The following is a 27,608-nucleotide window of genomic DNA, read 5'->3' on the forward strand; positions in this document are numbered from 1 at the left end:
AAAGCTACCCATTCTTCTTCTACTGTATTTCTTTCCCCCATTCCTGTCATTTGTTCCCTTATGCTCTCCCTGAAACTCTGTACAACCTCTAGTTCTGTCAGTTTATCCAGGTTCCTTCTCCTTAAATTCCCACCTTTTTGCAGTTTCTTAAGTTGTAATCTACAGTTCATAACCAGTAGATTGTAGTCAGAGTCCACATCTGCCCCTGGAAATGTCTTACAATTTAAAACCTGGTTCCTAAATCTCGGTCTTACCATTATATAATCTATCTGATACCTTCTAGTATCGCCAGGATTATTCCATGTATACAACCTTCTTTTATGATTCTTGAACCAAGTGTTAGCTATGATTAAATTATGCTGTGTGCAAAATTCTACCAGGCGGCTTCCTCTTTCATTTCTTATCCCCAATCCATATTCACCTACTACATTTCCTTCTATCCCTCTTCCTACTGTCGAATTCCAGTCACCCATGACTATTAAATTTTCGTGTCCCTTCACTATCTGAATAATTCCTTTTATCTCATCGTACATTTCATCAATTTCTTCATCATCTGCAGAGCTATTTGGCATATAAACTTGTACTACTGTGGGGCTTCATGTCTATCTTAGCCACAATAATGTGTTCACTGTCCTGTTTGTAGTAGCTTACCCACACTTCTAATTTTTTATTCATTATTAAACCTACTCCTGCATTACCCCTATTTGATTTTGTATTTAGAACCCTGTAATCACCTGACCAAAAGTCTTGTTCCTCCTGCCACCAAACTTCACTAATTCCCACTATATCTAACTTTAACCTATCCATTTCCCTTTTTCAAATTTTCTAGCCTACCTGGCCGATAAATTGTTGTAGAATTTTGGAACACGTATTGTGTTCGAGTATAATGACTTTTCTGGAGACTAGAAATCTACTCTGTAGGAATCAGCATGGGTTTCGAAAAAGACGGTCATGTGAAACCCAGCTCGTGCTATTCGTCCACGAGACTCAGAGGGCCATAGACACGGGTTCACAGGTAGATGCCGTGTTTCTTGACTTCCGCAAGGCGTTCGATACAGTTCCCCACAGTCGTTTATTGAACAAAGTAAGAGCATATGGACTATCAGACCAATTGTGTGATTGGATTGAGGAGTTCCTAGATAACAGGACGCAGCATGTTATTCTCAATGGAGAGAAGTCTTCCGAAGTAAGAGTAATTTCAGGTGTGCCGCAGGGGAGTGTCATAGGACCGTTGCTATTCACAATATACATAAATGACCTGGTGGATGACATCGGAAGTTCACTGAGGCTTTTTGCAGATGATGCTGTGGTCTATCGAGAGGTTGTAACAATGGAAAATTGTACTGAAATGCAGGAGGATCTGCAGCGAATTGACGCATGGTGCAGGGAATGGCAACTGAATCTCAATGTAGACAAGTGTAATGTGCTGCGAATACACAGAAAGATAGATCCTTTATCATTTAGCTACAAAATAGCAGGTCAGCAACTGGAAGCAGTTAATATCATAAATTATCTGGGAGTACGCATTAGGAGTGATTTAAAATGGCATGATCATATAATGTTGATTGTCGGTAAAGCAGATGCCAGACTGAGATTCATTGGAAGAATCCTAAGGAAATGCAATCCGAAAACAAAGGAAGTAGGTTACAGTACGCTTGTTCGCCCACTGCTTGAATCCTGCTCAGCAGTGTGGGATCTGTACCAGATAGGGTTGATACAAGACATAGAGAAGATCCAACGGAGAGCAGCGCGCTTCGTTACAGGATCATTTAGTAATTGCGAAAGCGTTACGGAGATGATAGATAAACTCCAGTGGAAGACTCTGCAGGGGAGACGCTCAGTAGCTCGGTACGGGCTTTTGTCAAAGTTTCGAGAACATACCTTCACCGAAGAGACAAGCAGTATATTGCTCCCTCCTACGTATATCTCGCGAAGAGACCATGAGGATAAAATCAGAGAGATTAGAGCCCACACAGAGGCATACCGACAATCCTTCTTTCCACGAACAATACGAGACTGGAATAGAAGGGAGAACCGATAGAGGTACTGAAGGTACCCTCCGCCACACACCGTCAGGTGGCTTGCGGAGTATGGATGTAGATGTAGATGTAGAAATGGATCTGACACTCTACGCTCCTATCCGTAGAATGCCTGTTTTTCTTTCTCCTGATAACGATGTCCTCTTGAGTAGTCCCCACCCGGAGATCCGAATGGAGAACTATTTTAACTCCGGAATATTTTACCCAAGAGGACGCCGCCATCATTTAATCGTACAGTAAAGCTGCACACCCTCAGGAAAAATTACGGCTATAGTTTCCCCTTGCTTTCAGCCGTTCACAGTACCAGCACAGCAAGGCCGTTTTGGTTAGTGTTACAAGGCCAGATCAGTCAATCATCCAGACTGTTGCCCTTGCAACTACTGAGATGGCTGCTGCCCCTCTTCAGGAACCACACGTTTGTCTGGCCTCTCAATAGATACCCCTCCGTTGTGGTTGCACCTACGGCACGGCTATTTGTATCGCTGAGGTACGCAAGCCTCCCCACCAACGGCAAGGTCCATGGTTCATTGGGGGGGGGATTTGTATTGACAAAATAAATTGTCCTAGAAAGTGTTGATGTTTGACTTTTTTCCCTTATACTTCCAGTTCACAAAAACATTTTGCTGTAGATGATTGTTTTAATTATTAACATTTCTTTCAGGGTGCAACTACAGTAGATGCCTATCTGCCAGCAGCGCTTTGGTATGATTCACACACCTTGACAAGTGTGGAATCGAGTGGTAAATGGTACACCTTCAATGCCCCTTTAGATACAATACCAATTCTCATTCGAGGTGGCAGTATTCTACCAACACAGGCTCCTAACATGACAACCATAGATAGGTAATGTATTTCTCTCTTTCTTTCTGTGATTGCCATCAGAGTTATTAAATGAGTCGAATAACCTGAAGTTATAATTTTTGTCATATCATTATTTTAGCACAGAAAGAAATATCTCTGTCTCTTTACAGAATTTCCTCTTTATTTCTATGAATTTACTGCAAAAAATGGACAGCAGTTCAAATTGCTTAAAAACATATTTTTTTTACACTAAATGTTTTGACCCATAAGTCATTATCAAGTACTCAGTTATCTCTCCTGTACATAAAGACAAACTAGAAGTGTCTTTAAACAAGAAAATAGTAGCCACACATGCATAACTATTTGTCATAAGTAAAATTTATTTTAAGATATTGTATAAAACTTACTCAATAGGAATCATGTTGTGACTCCACAAGTATTCAGGGTATGCTGGAGTAGCAGGAGAAGCTGCTGTAGCTATCAGGCAGAGAGTGCATAAGAGGCAACCAGCAGAAGTTGGGAAGGTTGGTGGACTGATCTGCAGTTGACTGCAAGTAAAATCCTGAAAACTGCAGTTTAAAACCAAATGGTGATACACTAATATACATTACTAGGTTTTTATTTTCATTCAAGCACTGTTCAATCTTAATTCCCTGCCCTGTCGGCCCCCAGTTCTTGATAAAGACCTAGGGGAACAACCTAGTTGTGTAAATAAACATATTTTGATGCATCTAGGACTGCCATTTAATAAAACTGCAAGGAATGTTTTCCTTCATGAAAGTCTTGACCAGAAATATTGGATTTTGACTCCAATCAGTCCTTTAAGAATGAGTTCAAGTGCTCATTGACAAACCCTTTTTCCGTTACCTGTTCAAAAAGCACTACCAGAAAGAAAAAAACATAGTACTACACCTGGAAAGATGACATCGATTTTGATCTGATGAAAGCTTATGCCACAAGGAGGATAGTAGGTGTACGGATTAGTGGTTTCGACATTGTCTGCCTACAGGTAGCATAGTGGCATAGCTACCAGAACACCATCTGCCTGTATGCTCACAACCAGAAGGCTTAATGTGGAGTAATATGTGAAGCAAGCAGGTAACCGTGCCGTGGAGACACACTTGTGCTTCCTACAGTCAACTTAGTGAGTTTGAAAGGGGTCAAATTGTGGCCTTCGCAGTGGCAGGATGGTCCTCTAAGAAAATTGCCACACGAGTTGGACATGTTGTGTCAGTTGTGCAACAATACTGCTATCAGTGGCCACGTGAACATTCTCACACCCGTAGATGAGGTTCTGGACACCCACGCAGCACAGACACCCGTCGTGAAATTGTCGCATTATAAAGACAGCAGTGGCAGATTGTGCGGATATCGCGGCACAGATAAGAGGGGTTGTGAGCCCAGACGTGTCTATGTGAAATGTTGCAGACTGGTTGTTAGCAGGGGGACTGTAGACACGAACACCTCTAGCGCTTCTTCTACTCGCACCTTTTTGCGAGTATTGCAACAGGAAGGTGATGGGGTGTTCCAAGAGGGTAATGCTCACCCACACACTGCCTGTGAAACTCATTGTGCTGTGCAACATGTGCAGCAACTTCCCTGGCCAGCACAATTTCCGGACTTGTCTCCAGTCCGGCACTTGTGGGATGTGATGGGACGGGAAGTGACTCGTGCAGCTCATCAGTCAACAACTCTTACAGAACTATGAGATCAGGTCGATCAGGCGTGACACTAATGTGTCCCAGGACAGTACTTTCCATCTGTACGATCGAGTGGATGCCCGTGTCAGCACCTGTGCTACTGCCCACGGTGGCTACACCGTGTACTAAAATGAGAGTTTCCGCATGGGTCAATACCTGGACCTCAGAACTGCTCGTGCTATTGATCTGTAAATGTACTAATTTCATGTACTCGATATGCACTGTTGCAACAATAATCTTGAATGAATTGGAAACCTCGAAAAGTATGTATTACTTTTTTTTTCCTGGCTGTGTATTTTAGTTTTTGACCAGTTTAATTTTCTCATCTTGTTCTGAACTCAATAAAAGTATTCCAGATTTCTTTTGTTGATTTTAGCATTTAACTGAATGACTTTTCTAGAGATATCATTCATAAAAGTGAGAAGATGCAAGCACTGAAACATGCTACATCAAATAACTCTTTCACTCTTCTATTTGATGGTTTAGGGAAAAGTTATGAATGTTTTTCTTTTATGCAAAATATACATGAATCTGAATTGATGTTCATCCAATTTGGTCCATCGGGCATTTTTTCCTCGAAGAAACGCTTGCTTACACGATTTAAATGTCCCAGTCTTAGATTGAATTTGATACGAGACGACAGTTCCATACACTCTAGAACAAACGGAGTTATGGAGAGCGTGAATTCCATCATCATTGAAAAAGAGAGACTGATGTTGACAGATCCAAGATGAAAGAAACAGTTTTGGTTTGAAGCTAATATTGAATAAGAAACTTATGTGTGGTTTTGAGTGTATTTTACCCTCTCGATTACAACCCTTGAAAAACAGCAGTCCATTTGCTGAGGATGGATTTATGTAGAGATCATTGTTTGTGAAAAGTTAATGCTTTGTGGTGAAATTTGCATATAAATCTGTATTTACACTCTGCAAGCCACCATATGGTGTGTAGCATAGCATACATAACAAACCAGTATTGTTTTTCCCTCCTTTCTTTTTCATTTGTGGGGAGAAAGATTGTCAATTTTAGTGCGTACAATACTGGAATTTTGTGATGAGAATTGGTGTCTTTATGCCATCATAAAGAAAAGAAAGGCATGGTTGAGCCCAAACAAAGCAGCAACTCCTCGTATAAAGACCTGCGCACATCCACGAAAAATAATGTTATGCATCTGGTGAAACAGCAACAGTGTGGTGTTTCCCTGAGGTGTAACCATCACTGCCGTAATTTATCCACAACAACTGAGACATCTTGCAGACGCAATCCAAGAACAGCAGCAAGAAGATTGTGTGAAGTGATGCTATGCCATGATCACAGTCACCCACATTCTCGTAGACTGACAAAAAAAACACTGTACAAAAGTTGAGTTGGGAACATTCTGCACCTACCTTCTTCACCTGGTCTTCTGCTTGCAGATTTTTCACATTTTCCTCTCTCTGTTGAACAATCTTCAAGGAACTGCCTTTCCAGATGAAAATATGCTGTGAGCATAGTTCAATGAGTTCTTCACCTCAAAACCACATAATTTCTACAGTCACAGAATGGAAAAGTTACCCCAGTATTGGCAGCCTGTTGTAAATAGTGAAGGAGAATATATTATGTATGACTAAAGTCTCATTTTATCTGTTGCATTTATTAAACTTATGGGAAAATGTTGCTTTCAACAACTGCCTAGATATGCAATTGAAAGGTTTGTTTAGAAATTGCAGTCATATGTACTATTGGCCCAATCTTAAACTTGTAGTTTGTATTTGACATTAATGTATGAGATGCTTACCGCGTACCAAATTGTGCTTCGTAGCTTAAGGCATTTTTTGACATGACAGTTTTCCTTATTGTCTATAACAATATTCATCAAGAGTTGATACATGGTTGACACACGGCCATGTGAATAAAAACCCAAGTTTTCAGTCTGGTATAGGAAAAGGCTTAGGTATACACCAGACATTGTATCACTGACATTCTCAGAAGTTCTTGATCATGTTATCCAAAAAGCACCCTTGTGGATCCAACATCCCAGAAGTGTAGGAGAATTAAAAACAGTTAAGTGGCAATCAAGCTCTCAGTTTCTGTGTGGGGTGGGGTCCCTCAATTGCTCACACATACCAATTATGAAACCTCCTGAATTTGGAGTCCAATTTAGTAATGAAATGGATTTCCAAATATTAGTGCGTAGGTGATGTGTGATTGTATTGTATTTTATTTATTGGTCTTGTTGTCTACAAAACCATCTTTTGCATAAGACATTGGAAAATTCAAGTTATAGGTACACTCCTGGAAATGATTTCTAGGCATACTTACTTAAAGTTACAATAAAACACATTATGCAGTAAGTATTTATATAGCACACTTCATAATTTAAATATTCTTTAATGGAGTAAAAGCAGTTATGCTGTAAATGTGATCAGATGTTAAAGTGAAATGTTTGCTAATGTCGATGCTTAATGCCTTTTGTCAGAAGTTTTGAAATTCTAATAAGAAGCCCTTACCAGTAATTAATTCCAAGTGCAGTTCATCTCAGGAATTCAGTCTGTATCACACAAAACAAATATTGCAGAAGTAACAAAATACTATTTTTGTATCACTTTTGTTCTTCCTCCCAATACTGGGTGGCATATTTAAGGTACGTTTACTCACAGCATATATCTTCTTTTTTTATGTTATAAATAAGTAGATGGATCATAAAAATTACTAAAACATGTAGAGATTGTTTCTCGTAACAAAAGTGCCCAGGAGACCACTCAGTACTTGATGCATGAGCAGACCATTGCATGTCATACTTAACTGAAATTATTTCCTGTTAGAAAACTCTAACAGACTTCCTGTTTGGAGTAAATGAATATTTTGCATAATGTGTTCATCTAATTTCAATAAAAAAAACGTTTACTGCATCTCAAAAATTGGGAAACATCACCAGAAATTGCATTTTTGTAAACTGTCCATATATTGTTTTAATAATCTGTTGCTGCACGTAAAACTTAAATCAAAACATAGAACAACTCTTCCAGAATATGTTGATGCCAGTTTCATATTTGTACATTATATAGTTTGCATGTTTGAGTGAGGTGAATGGAATGTAAAATTCTGCATGTGTTCTGTGCCGGATATGGCAACACAACACACACCAAGAACTTTCTTAAGAAGAATGGAAGGTAGTAAGAAAGAAGTCCCTGGACTAGAGTAATGCACAACCTCCAGGCATGCTGAAAACCACCTTCCTTGCATCCTCAAATGTGATGACACAACAAACATTTGCGTGGCTTTTTGACTGTTTGCGTCCAACCTCTTCAGTTTGTCACCAGCAAAATACACTTATTGCACATGTTCAAAGTCACTTCCTACACGAATGTAACTCAGACAACATTACTCACTTAGGACGGACATCAACATTTTGATCGAGAGCCACTTTCACGCGTATGTCAGAGTTCAGCAATGCACCATGTCTCCCCTTATAACAGTGGCCATGCATCCCTCTCCTCACCTCTGCACACTGAGAGTGATCAGCCATCATCATTTACTGGATATCTAATGTATTTGCAGCTCTCACCTTCTCCTTTATGAATGTACATAGAGCAGAACATGAAACTGAATTTTAATGAAGGTGGCCAGTCTCCCACCATCCACCACGACAGACCTTTTAAGGGGCTACTTTTCCCCCAAAATGTGACACCTCGTGGACTCAGCCATCCAAAGCCAAGTAAAGGAGTGTTGTCCCTCTAAAGTTACATTTTACCTTTCTGCTTTGGGCCTCCTTCTGGATCCATGCGCATCTGTCTGCCAGCTATGAGCCCTGTGGTCACCAGTCGCCACGCTGATTTTGAACATTGAGAGCTGGTCCCCACGCTGTGCCATCAGCACACTGCAGCTAGTATCGCTGCCCAAATTCTGATACAACCACAGAATTAAACTGAGAATTTTTCTTTCACCGTTTGATTGGGTTGGGGTGGATTGGGTTGTTGTGGGGGAGGTGACCAGACAGCGAGGTCATCTGTCTCATCGGATTAGGGAAGGATGGGGAAGGAAGTCGGCCGTGCCCTTTCAAAGGAACCATCCCGGCTTTGGCCTGGAGCGATTTAGGGAAATCACGGAAAACCTAAATCAGGATGGCCAGACGCGGGATTGAACTGTCGTCCTCTCGAATGCAAGTCCAATGTGCTAACCACTGTGCTACCTCGCTCGGTCACCATTTGACTTCTCAGAATTTACTACTATACTGAGAAAGGTTTTTAACTAACTTACTCTCATGATTCGATACATACAGTGTTGTATTTCTTTTATCTAGGCTTTGAGGGTGCATAATGATATGACAATACACTGCCACATCTCAAGCAGAAAAGAATGAATTGATGAAAATGTAAATGATACCTGTAGTAAGAAGCATTATTATTAGAATGAAAGTGAGAAATATAAACATACAGAGAAGGATGGTAAAGCAAAAATCGTAAGCCCAGCAGAGATTTTTCTGTTGACAGAAGTTTTTTTTTTTACAGATATTCCAAGGACTTGTTCTACATAGTTCGATCAGGCAGGGTACATTCCTGGAATGACAAAACATTTTTGGACCAAATGTTCATAGACAGCATAGGCAGCTGCGCTTAAGATTCCTTGATGCTCTCAGCATCAGATTTCCCATAGCATTGTGAGAATTCTCACTTGTAGCCAAGCTCAGATTCCACACATTGTTGTCATTGTGCACTGGGTGAGAAATTTTATGCAGCATATTGCTTCAAAGAATTACTAGGAACCATTTATCTATTATAGAACCAAGGTCAGTTTTCTGCACTGCTACACTTATAAAGTCAATCAGAGTAAGGACACCAGATGCATTTTGACACAGGAAATAGGATTCAACTTGTCAGTGCTCAAAAGTCAATAATTAATTCCCTATAGCTATGTAGCTGCATTATGAAAGATTCTGAGATTTTACCACTGGGCGCGAAAACATCCACCACTAACGGTTCATACACTGCCCCCAGCTGGCTTGCAGCAACTTCCATCAATAATCTCCACAAATGAAACAGGGTAACAGTTAAAGGTCAAAAAGTAATTAGTCCCACAAAAAGTCACATTTTCCATGGAAACAAATTTGGGCATCAATCAAGCTTCACCAAATTAATCATTGATAATAAATACCACATCCTGCTAACTAGTGTTTCCAAGCTCCAAGATCAGGTTTTTTCTTACCAAGCATATGTATGCTCACTAAATTGCAACCCTTATCAGAAAACTGGAGAGTCACTAAGCAGAATTCCACGCCTGCACATGTGGATGAACTTCTGAATTCTGGCAGTCTTTCTGTAGTACAAACATAACTTCATTGATTATAAAAGATCACTAACTCTCAACTACAGGAATGCATAACAGTTTGCAACACCACCTCTATCTCAGAGTCATCTCACTTGCTTCCTACATCCACAAGAGCTGTCTGCCATATCCTTGATTTTGTGAGCTCTGCGCAGCTACATGGAACTGCTTTAACATTCTATATTTTAGCCAGTTGGTAAAAGTGGACTTACAGTGTCTGCAGATTTTACAAGAAGTGCAGCAGTTGGTAACTCTGTAATGAACCATGGGAAATCTAGACAACCAGTCATGAGTGGGGTGTTGATAGCCATTCAAGACATGCTGGAGGGAGGAGGAGGGGGAGAGAGGAGAGAAGGAGAAAGGACTTGTTGGTGTATTGGGGAGATAGAAAAGATGTGTAGTATTGGTGTGGGAGCTGGAAAGGTCATAGGTAGATGGGAGACGGTGACTACCAAAGGTTGAGACCAGACAGGTTACCAGAATGAAGAATATATAGTAAGGAGAGTTCCTACCTGCACAGAAGAGAGAAGCTGGTGTTAGTAGGAAGAATACAAATTGCTTCAGCAGTGAAGTAGTCATTAAAGTGAAGCGCGTCATGTAGGGCAGCATGTTCAGCAACTGGGTGGTCCAGCTGTCTCTTGATCACAGTCTGATGGTGGCTCTTCATGTAATGTGGACAGAAAGTTTGTTAGTTGCCGTGCCCACGTAGAGAGTGGCGTAGCGGTTGCAGCTTAATTGGTAGATCACATGCCTGCTTTCATGGGTGGCCCTCCTTTGATGCGGTGGGAGATGCCACCAAGAGGACAAGAGTAGATAATGGTGGGAGGATATATGGTACAAGTCTTGCATCTGGGTCTAATGCAGGACTATGAGCCGGGGGCAAGAGGTTCGTAGCAAAGGATAAAGTAGGGACGGAGAGGGATATTGTGTAGGTTCAGCAGGTGCGGAATATCACTGTGGGATGGGTGGGGAAGATATTTCTCATTTCGTGGCATGACAGGTAGTGGAAATCGTAGCAGAGAATGTGACTCACTTGCTCCAGTCCTGGGGAGTACTGAGTCGTGAGAAGAGTGCTCATTTGTGGCTTTTGGACAGTGGGCATGTGGGAGGTGACTGGAGACTCAAGGCACAAGAGATCTGTTTCTGGACCAGGTTTGGAGGGTAATTTCAGTCTCTAAAAGCCTCCATGAGACCCTTCGTATATTTGGAGACAAACTTCTCATCACTATAGATGTGGTGACCTTGTGTGGTATGCTGTATGGAAGTGTCTTCCTGGTATAGTATGGGTGGCAACAATCAAAATGGAGCTGTTGTTGGTTTGAAGTAAATGGAAGTATTGATGCAGCCATTCTTGAGACGAAGGTCAGCATTCAGGCAGGTGGCTTGTTGGGTATTGAGGACCATGTGAAGCGCTTGGGAGAGAAGGTATTGAACTCTTGGAGTCATGTGGATTGGGTGTCCTCACTCTTGATACAGGTCATGAAGATGTAATCGATGAATCTGAGTAAGGTGAGAGGCTCGGGATTCTGGTTGATTAGGAAGGATTCCTTGAGGTGGTATGTGGACAGGATGCCATAAGACGATGGCATGAGGGTGCCCATTGCTGTACCATTGAACTGTTTATAGGTGGTACCTTCAGAGGTGAAGTAATTGATGGTGTAGTTGGCCATGGCGACTGGAAGGAGGTTGTAGGTTTGGTGTCAGTCAGGCAATGGGAAAGGTAGTGTTCAGTTGTGGGAAGAGCATGGGCATTGGAAATGTTAGGAGTATATGTTACGGCTAATAGACTAAAGGTGTTGTTCCACAAGAGCAAAGATTCTCTAGGTGCACAGTAAGCAGCAACAATGCAGTGTCCTGTGTGGTTGAGATTATGAACTGTCGCGTGGGATTAGCCGAGCGGTCTAAGGCGCTGCAGTCATGGACTGTGCGGCTGGTCCCGGCGGAGGTTTGAGTCCTCCCTCAGGCATGGGTGTGTGTGTTTCTCCCTAGGATACTTTAGGTTAAGTAGTGTGTAAGATTAGGGACTGATGACCTTAGCAGTTAAGTCCCATAAGACTTCGCACACATTTGAGCACTTTTGATTATGAACTCAGGGGAGAGGTTCTGCGATAGACCAGACGATGTGAAGCAGGACTGAAGATACTGTAGGGTTTCAGGAAATGGGGTCACTGTGGCAGGTTTGAAGGTGTACATATCTGACAGCTGGCTGAGTCCTTTAGCCTTCTAATCCCTGCAGTTCATAACCACAGTTTCTTTGTCAGCAGGTGGGATTATAAGATCAGGGTTAGTTTTTAGATGGTGAATTGCTGTTATTTTAGCAAATGTAAAGTTGAATTCAGGTGGATGGATTTTTTAGTGAATCACCATTGGATGGAGGGGTATACTGAGTCATGCAGTGTTCAGTGTTGGTTTTGGACTGAGTCTGATTGGTAGGGTTGGTGGAGAAAAATGGTTTCCACTGCAGGTATTGGGAGAAGGTCTTTAACGAGCCAAGCATGATTGAATTTTGGAATGGGAACCCATCCTTATATTCGTACCTAGTGGTGTAAACTTCAGCATTTATAAGTTGGGGCAAATGTCCAGGCATTTATCCTGGGCAAATACCCATAATTCATAAATGCATTTATGCATTTTAAAGCTTCATTGGTAAGCGGCACTAACAAAAAAGTTTAAATTTATATTTTCTATTGGAAAAGGTGTTTTGCAACACTGCTTCTGTAGTGGTTGGGTAATGAAGTTGAAAAAGTTTCTTGAGATTTAGGGAAGAGTTATTAAGGAAAAAAATTGGTCTGTAAACATAACTATACATTTTTAGTGAGGTCAGTTCTTGATGTAGTACATCATAAAAGAAGAAAACAAAACTCAAGTAAGTCTTGAAATAAATTATAGTTTATATTGAGTATGTAGCCTGTAGGTAGTATTTTTATTTATACTACACTACTGAAAAAAATTAGAGTAAAAAAGTTTATCCATAATGATTTTAATTAGTGATGCATCATATGCCGATGCTGATTCCGCAGGTCCAAGAAGCTCTAATTCTCTAGGAATCACCTAGTATCTTCAGCATCAATTCTGTATTATTAATTTTTTTATGTGTGTGTTCTCATTTTATCTTCACAGCATTGCAGTTATATGAAAATACACTCCTGGAAATTGAAATAAGAACACCGTGAATTCATTGTCCCAGGAAGGGGAAACTTTATTGACACATTCCTGGGGTCAGATACATCACATGATCACACTGACAGAACCAAGGCACATAGACACAGGCAACAGAGCATGCACAATGTCGGCACTAGTACAGTGTATATCCACCTTTCGCAGCAATGCAGGCTGCTATTCTCCCATGGAGACGATCGTAGAGATGCTGGATGTAGTCCTGTGGAACGGCTTGCCATGCCATTTCCACCTGGCGCCTCAGTTGGACCAGCGTTCGTGCTGGACGTGCAGACCGCGTGAGACGACGCTTCATCCAGTCCCAAACATGCTCAATGGGGGACAGATCCGGAGATCTTGCTGGCCAGGGTAGTTGACTTACACCTTCTAGAGCACGTTGGGTGGCACGGGATACATGCGGACGTGCATTGTCCTGTTGGAACAGCAAGTTCCCTTGCCGGTCTAGGAATGGTAGAACGATGGGTTCGATGACGGTTTGGATGTACCGTGCACTATTCAGTGTCCCCTCGACGATCACCAGTGGTGTACGGCCAGTGTAGGAGATCGCTCCCCACACCATGATGCCGGGTGTTGGCCCCGTGTGCCTCGGTCGTATGCAGTCCTGATTGTGGCGCTCACCTGCACGGCGCCAAACACGCATACGACCATCATTGGCACCAAGGCAGAAGCGACTCTCATCGCTGAAGACGACACATCTCCATTCGTCCCTCCATTCACGCCTGTCGCGACACCACTGGAGGCGGGCTGTACGATGTTGGGGCGTGAGCGGAAGACGGCCTAACGGTGTGCGGGACCGTAGCCCAGCTTCATGGAGACGGTTGCGAATGGTCCTCGCCGATACCCCAGGAGCAACAGTGTCCCTAATTTGCTGGGAAGTGGCGGTGCGGTCCCCTACGGCACTGCGTAGGATCCTACGGTCTTGGCGTGCATCCGTGCGTCGCTGCGGTCCGGTCCCAGGTCGACGGGCACGTGCACCTTCCGCCGACCACTGGCGACAACATCGATGTACTGTGGAGACCTCACGCCCCACGTGTTGAGCAATTCGGCGGTACGTCCACCTGGCCTCCCGCATGCCCACTATACGCCCTCGCTCAAAGTCCGTCAACTGCACATATGGTTCACGTCCACGCTGTCGCGGCATGCTACCAGTGTTAAAGACTGCGATGGAGCTCCGTATGCCACGGCAAACTGGCTGACACTAACGGCGGCGGTGCACAAATGCTGCGCAGCTAGCGCCATTCGACGGCCAACACCACGGTTCCTGGTTTGTCCGCTGTGCCGTGCGTGTGATCATTGCTTGTACAGCCCTCTCGCAGTGTCCGGAGCAAGTATGGTGGGTCTGACACACCGGTGTCAATGTGTTCTTTTTTCCATTTCCAGGAGTGTAGATAAAGGAAAGAGCGGAATAGAAAACTAAAGTCTGCCTCAAATGTCACTTCATTTGACAATAAAGCTCAGCTCCCCTGAATGTTATATCTTTCCACAAATACACCACAATCTGAAATCCTACCTTCTAAAGCTTCTGAAAGTCTATGAACCTCATCCAGGGCACCCCACAATGGCCGCTTACTGCGCTTCCACAAAGAGAATCTCTGCTCTTGTGGACAGACACCTTCACTCAGTTACCCAGAAGCTACACTCCTATGTAAAAGACACCATATACTTCCTCCGCCAACTCCCCACAATTCCTGTTCCTCTGCCACCTGGCACCGAGCTCATTAATTTCAATGCCAACTCACTGTGCACTAACATTCCCAATGCCCATGCCCTTCCCACAACTGAACACTACCTTTCCCATTGCCTGACTGACACCAAACCTACAACCTCCTTTCAGTCGCCATGGCCAACTACACCCTCATGCTCAATTACTTCACCTCTGAAGGTATCACCTACAAACAATTCAATGGTACAGCAATGGGCACTCTCATGGCATCGTCCTATGCCATCCAGTCCACAGACCACCTCAAGGAATCCTTCCTAATCAACCAGAATCCCAAGCCTCTCACCTTGCTCAGATTCATCGATTGCATCTTCATGAAACTTCCTGGCAGATTAAAACTGTGTGCCGGACCGAGACTCTGTCTCGGGACCTTTTCCTTTCGCAGGCAAGTGCTTTACAAACTGAGCTACCCAAGCACAACTCATGCCCCATCCTCACATCTTTAATTCTGCCAGTACCTCGTCTCCTACCTTCCAAACTTCACAGAAGCTCTCCTGCAAACCTTGCAGAACTAGCACTCCTGGAAAAAAGGATACCTGTATCAAGAGTGAGGACACCCAATCCACATGCCTCCAAGAGTTCAGTACCTTCTCTCCCAAGCACTTCACATGGTCCTCAAAATCCAACAAGCCGATGTTGACCTTCACCTCAAGAATGGCTGCGTCAGTACTTCCATCCACTTCAAACCAATCAATGACCAACAATAGCTCCATTTCGATTGTTGCCACGCATACTATACCAGGAAGAAACTTCCATACAGCTTACCACACATGGTTATCACATCTTTAGTGATGGGAAGTCTGTCTCCAAATATACAAAGGGTCGTGTGGAGGCTTTCAGAGACCGAAATTATCCTCCAAACCTGGTCCAGAAACAGATCTCTTGTGCCTTGAGTCCCCAGTCACCTCCCACATGCCCACTGTCCAAAAGCCACAAATGAGCACTCTTCTCATGACTCAGTACTTCCCAGGACTGGAGCAAGTGAGTCACATTCTCTGCTACGATTTCCACTACTTGTCATTATGCCATGAAATGAGGCATTTTGTGCCCATTCATCCCACAGTTGTTTCCGCCACCCTCTGAACCCAAAATAGCCCCCTCCATCCGTACTTCTTCCTCTGCTCCCAACCTGCTCCCCTGGGCTCATACCCATGCATTAGACGCAGATGAAGACTTATTCCGCACATCCCACTCCAGTCCTGTCACTGGCATCTCCTACTCCATCAAAGATGGGACCCTGTGTTAGTCAGTTGTTTGTTTTGGACAGCCAGTGCGCTTTTGACACAGTGCAGTGAGCCTCGAAAAGCCGCTGGTGAAGTATCAGTGCAACAGCAGTGCAGTAGTGAGTCACATATTTAGCTTTCATATTTGTTTTGTAGTTTGATTCTTAATTTCTTTCCGAGTGTTTGTGTGCTTGCATATTTAATTTCATAAAATCCTTGCGTATTCTCGTATTTGAGAGGAGTAGTATTGCTTATTGATAGCTGTAGAGTATAAATTCTCGGAGTTGTTGGACATTAGCAGTAGGATGGATAGGGTGTGTGCGTGCAGTGTGTGGGCGCAGGAGGAACTGACCGCAGTTCGCGAGCAGCTGAGCGTGCTGTTGGCCACGGTCAGCTGCCTTCAGGCTTCTGCCTCGAGGTGCAGCGACGGCGGAGGGTCTGGCGCGTCACTCGAGACACCCCAGGTGTCAGCTTGCTGCGTCCGCTGACTCAGCCACCGAGGCATGTTATATTGTACTCGGCGTGTTGGGGCCGCTCTCACCTCAGGGTGAGTGGCGGACTACAACGCGTTCGCGTCGCTCGAGGCGGAGGGTCAATGTGGAGGCTGGCCAGCTGGCCTCGCCCGTTCGTCCTGTCAGTGGGCAGGTGTCCACTCCTTCAGCAGGGCCCGAGCAGGCACACGGGGGCAAAGGTTTGCTGGTTATTGGGAGCTCCAACTTTAGGCGGGTGATGGAGCCCCTCAGGGAAATAGCGTACAGGGCTGGAAAGAAATCCAACGTGCACTCGGTTTGTCTGCTGGGGGGCCTCATCCTACGGCCTTGGCTGCGGCTATCGAGCATATGGGGTGCAGTCGTCTGCAAGTAGTTGCTCACGTCGGCACCAGTGATGCCTGTCGCTTGGGTTTTGAGGCGATCCTCAGTTCGTACTGGCGGCTGGCGGATTTGGTGAAGACTGCTGGCCTCGCTCACGCACGCGGGGTGCAAGCAGAGCTCTCTATTTGCAGCATCATTCTCAGAGTGGATCGGGGTCCTTTGGTTTGGAGCTGAGTGGAGGGTTTCAATCGGAGGCTTCGTCGACTCTGTGACGGTCTTGGCTGCAGATTTCTAGACTCGCACTATTGGGTGGGGAATTGTAGATAGGTCAGGGGTGCACTACACAAAGGAAGCACCTACTCGGGTAACAGAGTACTTGTGGCGTGCATGTGGGGTTTTTTTTAGGCTAGGCAGTAGTGCGAGGTGTCCTGATGAACACTCACCAGTCGACGTGCAGGCAGGGAAATCAGGATGCGCTCAGTGTAAAGACACTTCAGCTATCAAGACATTAGCAGGAAATTTTCAGAGTGTTTGGAATAAAGTTCCTGAATTTACTGCCCTCCGGGAAGCGTGTGGCGTGCAAATTATTCTCGGGACTGAGACCTGGCTGAACCCTGAGGTAGGAAGTTCTGAAATAGTAGTGAGGGTTGGAATGTGTATCGGAAAGACAGATTAGACACCGTAGGAGGTGGTGTCTTCATTGCAGTTGACAAAAATATTGTGTCTACTGAGGTCGAAGTAGAGTGTGATTGTGAAGTTATCTGGACACGTTTAACAGGGCTAGGGGAAATAAAGTTAATTGTTGGGTGTTATTACCGGCCACCAGGTTCCACCGTGACAGTTCTAGAATCATTCAATGGGAGTCTACATTCTGTATCGCAGAAGTAATTAGTCGGAGGCGACTTCAACCTACCTAGTATAGACTGGGATGTCTACGGATTCATTACGGTGGTACAGACGAGCCGTCGTGTGAATTACTTTTGAACACATTATCCGAAAACTGTCTTGAGCAGCTAAATCGACAGCCAACGCGTAATGGAAATATTTTAGATCTGGTAGCCATGAACAGACCAGACCTCATTGACAGTGTCAGTGTTGAGACAGGGGTTAGCGCTCATGATGATGTCATTACGACTATGGTTACGAAAGTTAAAAAGTCAGTCAAGAAGGCTAGGAGAGTATTCTTACTAGAAAGAGCAGATAAGCAGTTGTTAGCATCCCACTTAGTAAATGAATAGACTTCATTTACTTCCGGTACAATGGACGTGGAAGAATTATGGGCAAATTTTATACACATTGTAAATCATACATTGGACAAGTATGTGCCGAAAAAGTGGGTTACGGACGGAAAAGACCCACCGTGGTTTAACAGTGCAATTCGGAGAATGCTCAGGTAGCAAAGACAGTTGCACTCGCGGTACAAGAAAGATTGGGAGAATGAGGACAGGCAAAAGTTAGTAGAGATTCGTGCTGCTATAAAAAGAGCGATGCACGAAGCGTTCAGCCACTACCACCGTCATACCTTAGCAAAAGATCTTGCTGAAAACCCAAGGAAATTCTGGTCTTATGTAAAATCGGTAAGCAGGTCGAAGGCTTCCGTCCAGTCACTCACTGGTCAGTCTGGCCTGGCAACGGAAGACAGCAAAACGAAAGCTGAAATTTTAAATTTAGCATTTGAGAAATCTTTCATGCAGGAGGATCGTACAAACATACCGCCGTTTGAGTCTCGTACAGATTCCCATATGGAGGACATAGTGATAGACATCCCTGGGGTTGTGAAGCAGCTGAATGGGTTGAAAATAAATAAATTGCCGGGTCCTGATGGGATTCCAATTCAGTTTTACAGAGAGTACTCTACTGCATTGGCTCCTTACTTAGCTTGCATTTATCGCAAATCTCTTGCCCAACGTAAAGTCCCGAGCGACTGGAAAAAAGCGCAGGTGACACCTGTATATAAGAAGGGTAGAAGGACGGATCCTCAAAATTACAGACCAATATCCTTAACATAGGTTTGTTGCAGGATTCTTGAACATATTCTCAGTTTGAATATAATGAATTTCCTTGAGACAGAGAAGTTGCTGTCCATGCATCAGCACAGCTTTAGAAAGCATTGCTCCTGCGAAATGCAGCTCGCCCTTTTTTTCACACGATATCTTGCAAACCATGGATGAAGGGTATCAGACAGATGCCATATTCCTTGACTTCCAGAAAGCGTTTGACTCGGTGCCCTACTGCAGACTCCTAACTAAGGTACGAGCATATGGGATTGGTTCCCAAATATGTGACTGACTCGAAGACTTCTTAAGTAATAGAACCCAGTACGTTGTCCTCGATGGTGAGTGTTCATCGGAGATGAGGGTATCATCTGGAGCGCCCCAGGGAAGTGTGGTAGGTCCACTGTTGTTTTCTATCTACATAAATGATCTTATGGATTGGGTGGATAGCAATGTGCGGCTGTTTGCTAATGATGCTGTGGTGTACGGGAAGGTGTCGTCATTGATTGACTGTAGGAGGATACAAGATGTCTTGGACAGGATTTGTGATTGGTGTAAAGAATGGTAGCTAACTCTAAATATAGATAAATGTAAATTAATGCAGATGAATAGGAAAAAGAATCCTTTAATGTTTGAATACTCCATTAGTAGTGTAGCGCTTGACACAGTCACATCGATTAAATATTTGGGCGTAACATTGCAGAGCGATATGAAGTGGGACAAGCATATAATAGCAGTTGTGGGGAAGGCGGATAGTCGTCTTTGGTTCATTGGTAGAATTTTGGGAAGATGTGGTTCATCTGTAAAGGAGACCGCTTTTAAAACACTTATACGACCTATTCTTGAGTACTGCTCGAGTGTTTGGGATCCCTATCAGGTCGGATTGAGGGAGGACATAGAAGCAATTCAGAGGCAGGCTGCTAGATTTGTTACTGGTAGCTTTGATCATTATGCGAGTGTTACGGAATGCTTCAGGAACTCAGGGGGGTGGTGGGGAGGAGTCTCTAGAGGAAAGGAGGCGTTCTTTTCGTGAATTGCTACAGAAGAAATTTAGAGAACCAGCATTTGAGGCTGACTGCAGTACAATTTTACTGCTGCCAACTTATATTTCGCGAAAAGACCACAAAGATAAGATAAGAGAGATTAGGGCTCGTACAGAGGCATATAGGCAGTCATTTTTCCCTCGTTCTGTTTGGGAGTGGAACAGGGGGAGAAGATGCTAGTTGTGGTACGAGGTACCCTCTGCCACGCACCATATGGTGGATTGCGGAGTATGTATGTAGAATTAGATGTAGAGGCTTGTCTTTTCAGCGCCCCAAAAAATTATTCCATATGTTATAACGGTTATGAAATATGTGTGGTATACAATTTTCTTCACCGTTAAATCCGTTACTTTGAGTAGTACCCTCATTTCATGTAATCTCTTCAGTAAACTGTCCACATGGTCAGTCCATTCCAAGTTTTTATTTAAAGTTATCCCAAGAATTTTTACAGAATCAATTGTGGGCAGTTCTATATATTCTATTTGCGATCACATTCAGTAGTTTGGTCCTGAAGTGCATGATTTGGGTTTTTTCAAGATTTAATTTCATAGAATTATTTTTTATCCATTGTTCAAGTTCTTGTAGAGTTTGTTTCGTGGTCCATACTAATTCTTCAGTGCTTTTGCAGCAGACTACAGCAGTTGAGTCATCTACGTAAAGTATTATATCTGTATTTACTTTGATAGGCATGTCATTTATGTAATATAAGAACAGAAGTGGTCCTGATATCGAGTCCTTCTTTCCAGCTAGAGCAAGTTTTCTCTCCCTTTTGATGTATCACCACCATTTGGTGTCTGTTTTTGAGATAAGATGAAAACCATCTTATAGATTTACCATGGAAGCCATTGGTACCCAATTTTTGGAGCAGAAGCTTATGGTTTACTGTGTCAAATGCCTTTGAGAGATCACAAAAAATACCAGATACACTCTGTTTTTTGTTGGTGCATTTACTTACATTAGAGATTAGTTCATTTACAGCTTGTAAAGTGTTTCGTCCCTTCCTAAACCCGTATTGGTTATTGAGAATAATATTACCTTCTTTATTGTACTTTTCTAAGTGATTATATACTATTCGTTCAACTGTTTTAGAGAAAACTGGGAGTGTAGAAACTGGTCGGAAATGTACTAAATCATCCTGTTTTCCCTTTTTGTAGATTGGACAAACTTCACCATATTTCAGTCTCTCTGGAAAGCAGCCCTCTTCAAATTATTGGTTTATTATTTTAGAGGTGAGGTGCAATGCTGTCACTTCCTGCCTTTATGATATTTGTTGGAATTTCATCCCAGCCCACAGATTTAAGATTTTTTAGGGATTGTATGATGTTAGCTATTTCCTGACATGATACTGCAGTAAATTTAAACTCTCTTGATTCCTGCAGTACTGCATCAGGTCTTATTGGTGAAAGCAAGTAGTTATGAATTTTGTTTGTGGTTATGAAGTACTTATTAAATTCTTCACAGATGTGCCGAGTGTTAGTAACAGTGTTCCCACCAATTTCTAATACCTATTTCTTTCTTGACAACCTGCCATACTGCTTTTGATTTATTTGAGGCATTAGCTATCTATTTACTGTTTGCCATTTGTTTTGCTTGTTTAACTACTCAATCGAATATATTTTAGTATTTGATTTTGTACCTAATAAATTCAGCATCATGGTTGGTTTTCGCTTCCTTATGCATTTCCCTCTTTCTAATACTAGAGATCCTGATACCTTCCGCAATCCATGTCTTACTTTTATTGTATTTATCACGTGTTGATACACCTTTTTTCTACAAAAACTCGAAGCTAACTTGTATCCTGAGAGTGAATTTAGTAGCTTGACATTTTCCCAATTAAGCCAAAGTTTATTCAAACATATGACTTTTACAGAGTTTATTTGCCCTAAGAGTATTTCTAATTCATATAGTTTGTTCATCATTTCTCCTGACACACCACCTATATTAAAGTGCATTATGAAGCTATTTTTACTGACTAAAGAACTTAGAGTATCTATTAAACTGTCAGCAAGGTTTACAACTATGTGAGTCTTTACTGCTAATTTAAGGTCCCTCGCTTTGTTAGTTCTTTTGGACCTAATTCCATAGGAGTTGGTCCACTGTATTAGTTTCCCCGTGTAGGAGCTTCCATTGCAATAACAGGTCTGTTTTCGTTATCATGTTCAAGTACATCGTTAATTCTCGCAGCTAATCTTTTCTTACCATGTTTGTTGTGATGCATTCCATGGTGTGTAAAACAGTTTCTTTCATAAGTACCAATATCTATGAGCTTTACATTTACAAATTTGGCACAAAAACTTTTTAACTCCTAATTCATTCATCGAATTTCTTTGTTAACACACGACCAGTCCAGAAGATCATACCTTTGTGGGAGTGTTGTTACAATTACGTTTGCAAAATACGGGAACCGCAGCACTGTGATCAGCTTCTTAACAAAGGCCGTGGCTTCAAATGGTTCAAATGGCTCTGAGCACTATGGGACTAAACATCTATGGTCATCAGTCCCCTAGAACTTAGAACTACTTAAACCTAACTAACCTAAGGACATCACACAACACCCAGCCATCACGAGGCAGAGAAAATCCCTGACCCCGCCGGGAATCGAACCCGGGCGTGGGAAGCGAGAACGCTACCGCACGACCACGAGATGCGGGCAGCCGTGGCTTCATTTCTGTAAACATTGTTTGCACCTCCTATTATCACCACACTGTCTTTTTTTGTTAGTTTTGAGCAATCTTCGTTAACACTTTTAACCACATTGTCAAAACTGGCACCAGGCTTTATAATGCCTGAGATATGAACATCGTTATTTACACTGTTTGTCAAGAGTTCCCGAATGTTGCGGCTGTGACTATTGCTGAATGTTTTCACCTTCTTCTTCTGTTGTATCTTCTTTGTAAAATCGTTTTTACACGATGCTGAGAAGACTTCTTTCGATGTTTCTTTATGACCATAATCTTTCTTAATCGAGAAATCGTCTTCTATTAGCGAGAGAAGGAGTCTGGTTTGTTTACACCTGGTTCCTTGTATTGAAGATGTACTCTGCGTATTTGTTGTTTAGAGTAAGTAAATCACTTTGAAGTACTCTGATTCTTTTGTCTTTTTCCTTGATGGTGTTTCTAAATTTGTTTTCCACAGCAACACATGTGAAACAAGTCCAGATGTAGTCCTCGTTTACAAATTTTAAGCTTAATTTAGTGCACTTCTCGTGGAACCAGCGGTGACAGACTTTCACCGAATACCTTTAATCACTTTTTTGTCACACATCTTACTAGGCAGACATTCCATTCACCTGAGCTGTACATTATCTTGTTCTGTGAGATTCTGGGCACTGAAATAATATATCATCACTTGCATGCTTTATAAGTAGTTTCATGTATTAACAAACTTGTATACTCATAAAACATGTACATCTTATTATTTTACATGTGCAGTCGCAAAAATGACTTTGAGCTCATTGTAGCAGCTGATGAAGATGGTCATGCCGAGGGCTCTTTGTACTGGGATGATGGAGATTCTATGAGTAAGTTTAAACCTTTCATAAAATTATATGAATTTTAAATCATATATAAATTCAGTCCTTACATTATCTGATGAAAAGTACCTGGATACCCCTGTGTAATGTGTAATTGACCACTAGATGGCCCAAGAGGTTCACCCACGAATGTAAAAGAAAGCGAGGAGTATGGCATTGTAGGTAGAGCATGAGCAACAGCAGGATGGGTCAGTCAGGAGAGCTGGTGACTTAAAATGTGGAGTAGTCATTGGATCATTTCAGCCCTTCTGAACCTGACCAGCCATCTGTTGGTGATGCGATTTTGAAGTTTGAGATGCGAAGGAACAACCACTTTCTACAGAGACCAGGCAGGCCACGTGTACAGACGGATGGGTAGTTTCGAGCATTGCAGAGGTTAGTTGTAAAAAAGCACAGGATATCAGTGAAAGAAATCATGTACGAGTTTGGGAGTGCTACCAGCAGTCCATGCACACGGAATTAGAAAGAACGGGATACAGTGGCCAAGTGGCTCCTCATAAGCCACGCTTTCCTGTAGATGTAAAGAGTGATGGCACTTGACAGGGGATGACTGGCAACAAGGGATTTAGAGGAATGACCAGTGCTGTACCGTGTTGCAGTCCAATGAAAGCTTTTGTGTTTGGCAAATTCCTGTAGAACATTAACCGTCATCAAGTATTATGCCAATAGTAAAGTATGGAGTAGGTGGTGGAGCAGTAATGTGTGCATTTTGTGGTTAGGTTGTGGTCCCCTATTGTGTTTAAGAAAATGCTAAACGCAGAAGGAATATGAATACAGTTCATAGTATTGCGTACTGTGTGCAGTAGAGAAACTGCTCTGAGATGATGGTTTTTTGTGTCAGCATGACAATGCACTCTGTCACAAAACAGCATCCATGAAACAGTGGTTTGTGGACAACATTCTGAAATGGACTGGCCTACCTAGAATCCCGACCTGAACCCATTGGAACATCTTTGGGATAAGTTAGAATATTGACTTCGCTCCAGACCCCTGCAGCCATAATCACTACTGTCTCTGGTTTCAACTCTCAAGGAAGAATGTGTCGGCACTCCTCCACAGGCATTCAAACACCTCACTGAAAGTGTCCTCAGCAGAAATCAAACTGTCCTAAAGGCAAATGGAGGGCACACCCCACATTAATGCCCACAATCGGTGTCTGGATGCTTTTGATGAGATAGCAGTAGTAGAAGTAGAAGTAGAAGTTTGTTGTCTCATTACATACAATTTCAAGCCATTGACTTAAAAGTACAGGAGACTCGTCAAAACACAAAAACTGGTTTACAATTTTCCTTATAATACCAGTAATATAATGTATGGTACTGAATAATTACTTATTTAAGCAATTAATAATTTTTTTCAAATGTAACAAACTTTTAAGATGAACAGTCCTAAGTACTTGCTCTCTCCTGCTCAAATTTTCAGGTTCTCATTTATAAATTCTTCTACTGAATAGTATCATTTTTGCACTAATTTCTCATATAAGGATTTTTTCAGTGTTTCTAAATTTATGCTGAGCAATTCTCTTCCTTTCACTTCGTTATAAATTTTCATACTCATATAATGTGGAGTTGAGCATAAAGTTTTAAACTTTGGGTGGGCAGCATAAAATTATTTTGATTTCTGGTGTTGTAATCATGTTGAAAATTATTTGCTACAAATAAATCAGGGTTACTTTGTACAAAGATAATCAGCTCATATATGTATAGTGAGGGAACACATAGTATACTCAGATTTTTTAGGCGTGGGCAACATGATTTTCTTCGCCCTACATTGTGCATATTTCTAATGATGGTTTTCTGAGGGTTTAGTATTTGACACATATGGTTTGAGGTACCCCAGAACACAATTCCATACCTTATTACTGACCCAAAGTAGCTATGATATACTACTTTTCTTATGCCCATACTGGTAGCATTGTACAATATTCTCATTGCATATGCTAGGCTATTTAATTTATTTGCAAGGTACTGTATGTGTGACCCCCATGATAGATTTTTATCTAGTTGCATTCCTAGGAATTTCACACAGCTAGCTTCCTGCAAATCCTGGTTTCTGTAACTGACCTTAATATCATTTAATTGTGCTTGTTTTGTTTTAAATTGCATTATCTGGGTCTTTTCCATGTTTAATTTTAACCCATTTAAATCAAACCAGGTATCTAAGTTTTCTAAAGTATTTAATACAGTTTGTGGAATTTGATCTGTAATGTTACTTTCAATGATTAAAGATGTGTCCTCTGCAAATAAAACATTTATGTAAAACAAAAGCAGAATGGGACCTAAGGCAGAAACTTGGGGTACTCCTTGAGAAATGGCTTTCCATTTTGAAGTAAAAGTTCCTCTCTCTGATGTTATCACCACTCTTTGTCTTTGGTTGGTTCGCTAGGATTTAAACCATTCTAATACCGTGCCCCTAATTCCATACTTTTCCAGTTTACAGAGTAGCAAGGAGTGATTCACACTATCAAAGGCCTTTGATATGCCACAAAAAATTCCTGTGGCATGCAGTGAGTTGTATAGAGACAAGCCAATTTTATCAACAAAATTATTTATAGCAGATATTGTGGTTTAGCCTTTTTGAAATCCATACTGATTTTTTGAGATTATTTTAAATTTTTCTATGAAGTTTTGAATTTTTATGGTGACTACCTTCTCAAATATTTTTGACAGTGATGGAAGAAGAGAGACTGGACGATAGTTTCCCATGTGTTCTTTTGTGCCTTTTTTTAATAGTGGCTTAGCTGCATACTCCAGTGTTCCTGAAAAATAACCTTCTTGAAGGGACTGGTTAACTACTGTAGTTAGTGACTGCACAATTATTTTAGAAACTGTTTTTAACACTTTTGTTGGTATCCGATCCCATCCTGCTGATGTTTTATTTTTTAGTGACAGTATCACATTTTCAATATCTTTTACTGTAGTTTTTGTAAAGGTACTGAAAAATTCAACGTCAAGTTGCTCACCTTTGAAGAAGTTTACCGTGTCTGGATACTGTGCTACATTGACATTTTGAATAATATCAATGAATTTTGTTGAGTTATTGGCTTCACTGGCTAGATCTATGTTGAAATCAGCGGTTATTATGACTCTTTTCTTGGTTTCTTTTTGAAGTTTTTGCAATAGACGCTGTAATTTTGACAAAAAATGTTTCATTATTTCTGTGCCTGGAATTCTGTACACAGATAAAATTACAATATTTTGCCGTAACTCTACGCAGCGGCTTTCAAATATACATTCTTTGTTAAGGGAATTGAAATTGAGTTTTGCGTTATATTCCATTGATCTTTCCACTAGTATGGAAAATATATACATATTTTATTTAAGTAAAAAAAATGAAAATTATAGTCAGATGGAACATTAGAGAGCTATTTAAATACAGAAAGATAAAGAAATGGAAGGAGTAAAAGAGTTTGTAGAATTTACAGAATGGGAAGTGAAACCTGTTTGTAGTTCCTGGAGCAGGGAAGCTAGTTATTAACACTGTGTAACAATCTCGCAGTTTCCTTGTAAAGAAAAAATATTGTTCAAGTTTTGGTGCAGTTGGTCCAAAAAATATTCAACACAGCAACAAGTTGAAAATGGGTACTGTTTGCAAGGATTAAGAGGTGAGTTTGAAAATCTTTTAATTTAATCAGAGATGTGCCTTCTGAAATATAAGTGATGGGGAACACAGAGTACCAAAAGCACTTAGTAAAGTTTTTTCCAAGTTTGTTTGCCTTCTGTCTGAAGTCTTGTTTATTTACATTCAACGATCTTTGCAATATTCTAGAAAATTTGTGTTAAGGAAGCTCTTGAGCTGCTTCTGTTACATCTGTTACAAGCAAAACACTGAGAATAATGTGCACATGTTTGCAGATACATATGAAAGTGGGCAGTACACTTTACTGAATTTTACTCTGGATACGTCAGTGCTGAGCAGTAATGTAGTACACTACGGTTACCACACACCGATGATTCTTGGTGGTGTGCTCATCATGGGAGTGCCAGGTCCAGTTAACACAGTTATTATCAGTGATGAGAAATGGCCTTTTTCATATGATTCAACTAATAAGGTGAGTACATTGAATGGTAATTTTTGTCACTCATTTATATTCTGTCTGTAACTAAAGAAGTATTTTGGTGTGGAAGGTTTGGCTAGCAGCAGCACACAAATTGTAAACTCAAATCTTTATTTCTAATTCAAGCAGTTTCTCCTGTGGAAACTAAATTGAGTGAGAAGTGCATAGTTGTCATGGGACTAGGATCTTTGTGATGCAGTACAGAT

The 27,608-nt window shown here is 41.8% G+C and overlaps 1 protein-coding gene across 1 annotated transcript in view; it reads left to right on the forward strand.

Annotated features, from left to right (window-relative positions):
* Positions 1-27,608, forward strand: part of LOC126176785 (lysosomal alpha-glucosidase-like) — a 140,715-nt gene that overhangs the window by 109,199 nt on the left and 3,908 nt on the right. The window contains exons 15-17 of the mRNA XM_049923957.1: positions 2,701-2,882; positions 23,245-23,333; positions 27,200-27,396. Coding sequence (XP_049779914.1) covers positions 2,701-2,882; positions 23,245-23,333; positions 27,200-27,396 — 468 coding nt within the window. The remainder of the gene's footprint in view (positions 1-2,700; positions 2,883-23,244; positions 23,334-27,199; positions 27,397-27,608) is intronic.

The sequence above is a fragment of the Schistocerca cancellata genome, chromosome 3 (genome assembly GCF_023864275.1).
Source record: "Schistocerca cancellata isolate TAMUIC-IGC-003103 chromosome 3, iqSchCanc2.1, whole genome shotgun sequence".
Lineage (NCBI taxonomy): Eukaryota > Metazoa > Arthropoda > Insecta > Orthoptera > Acrididae > Schistocerca > Schistocerca cancellata.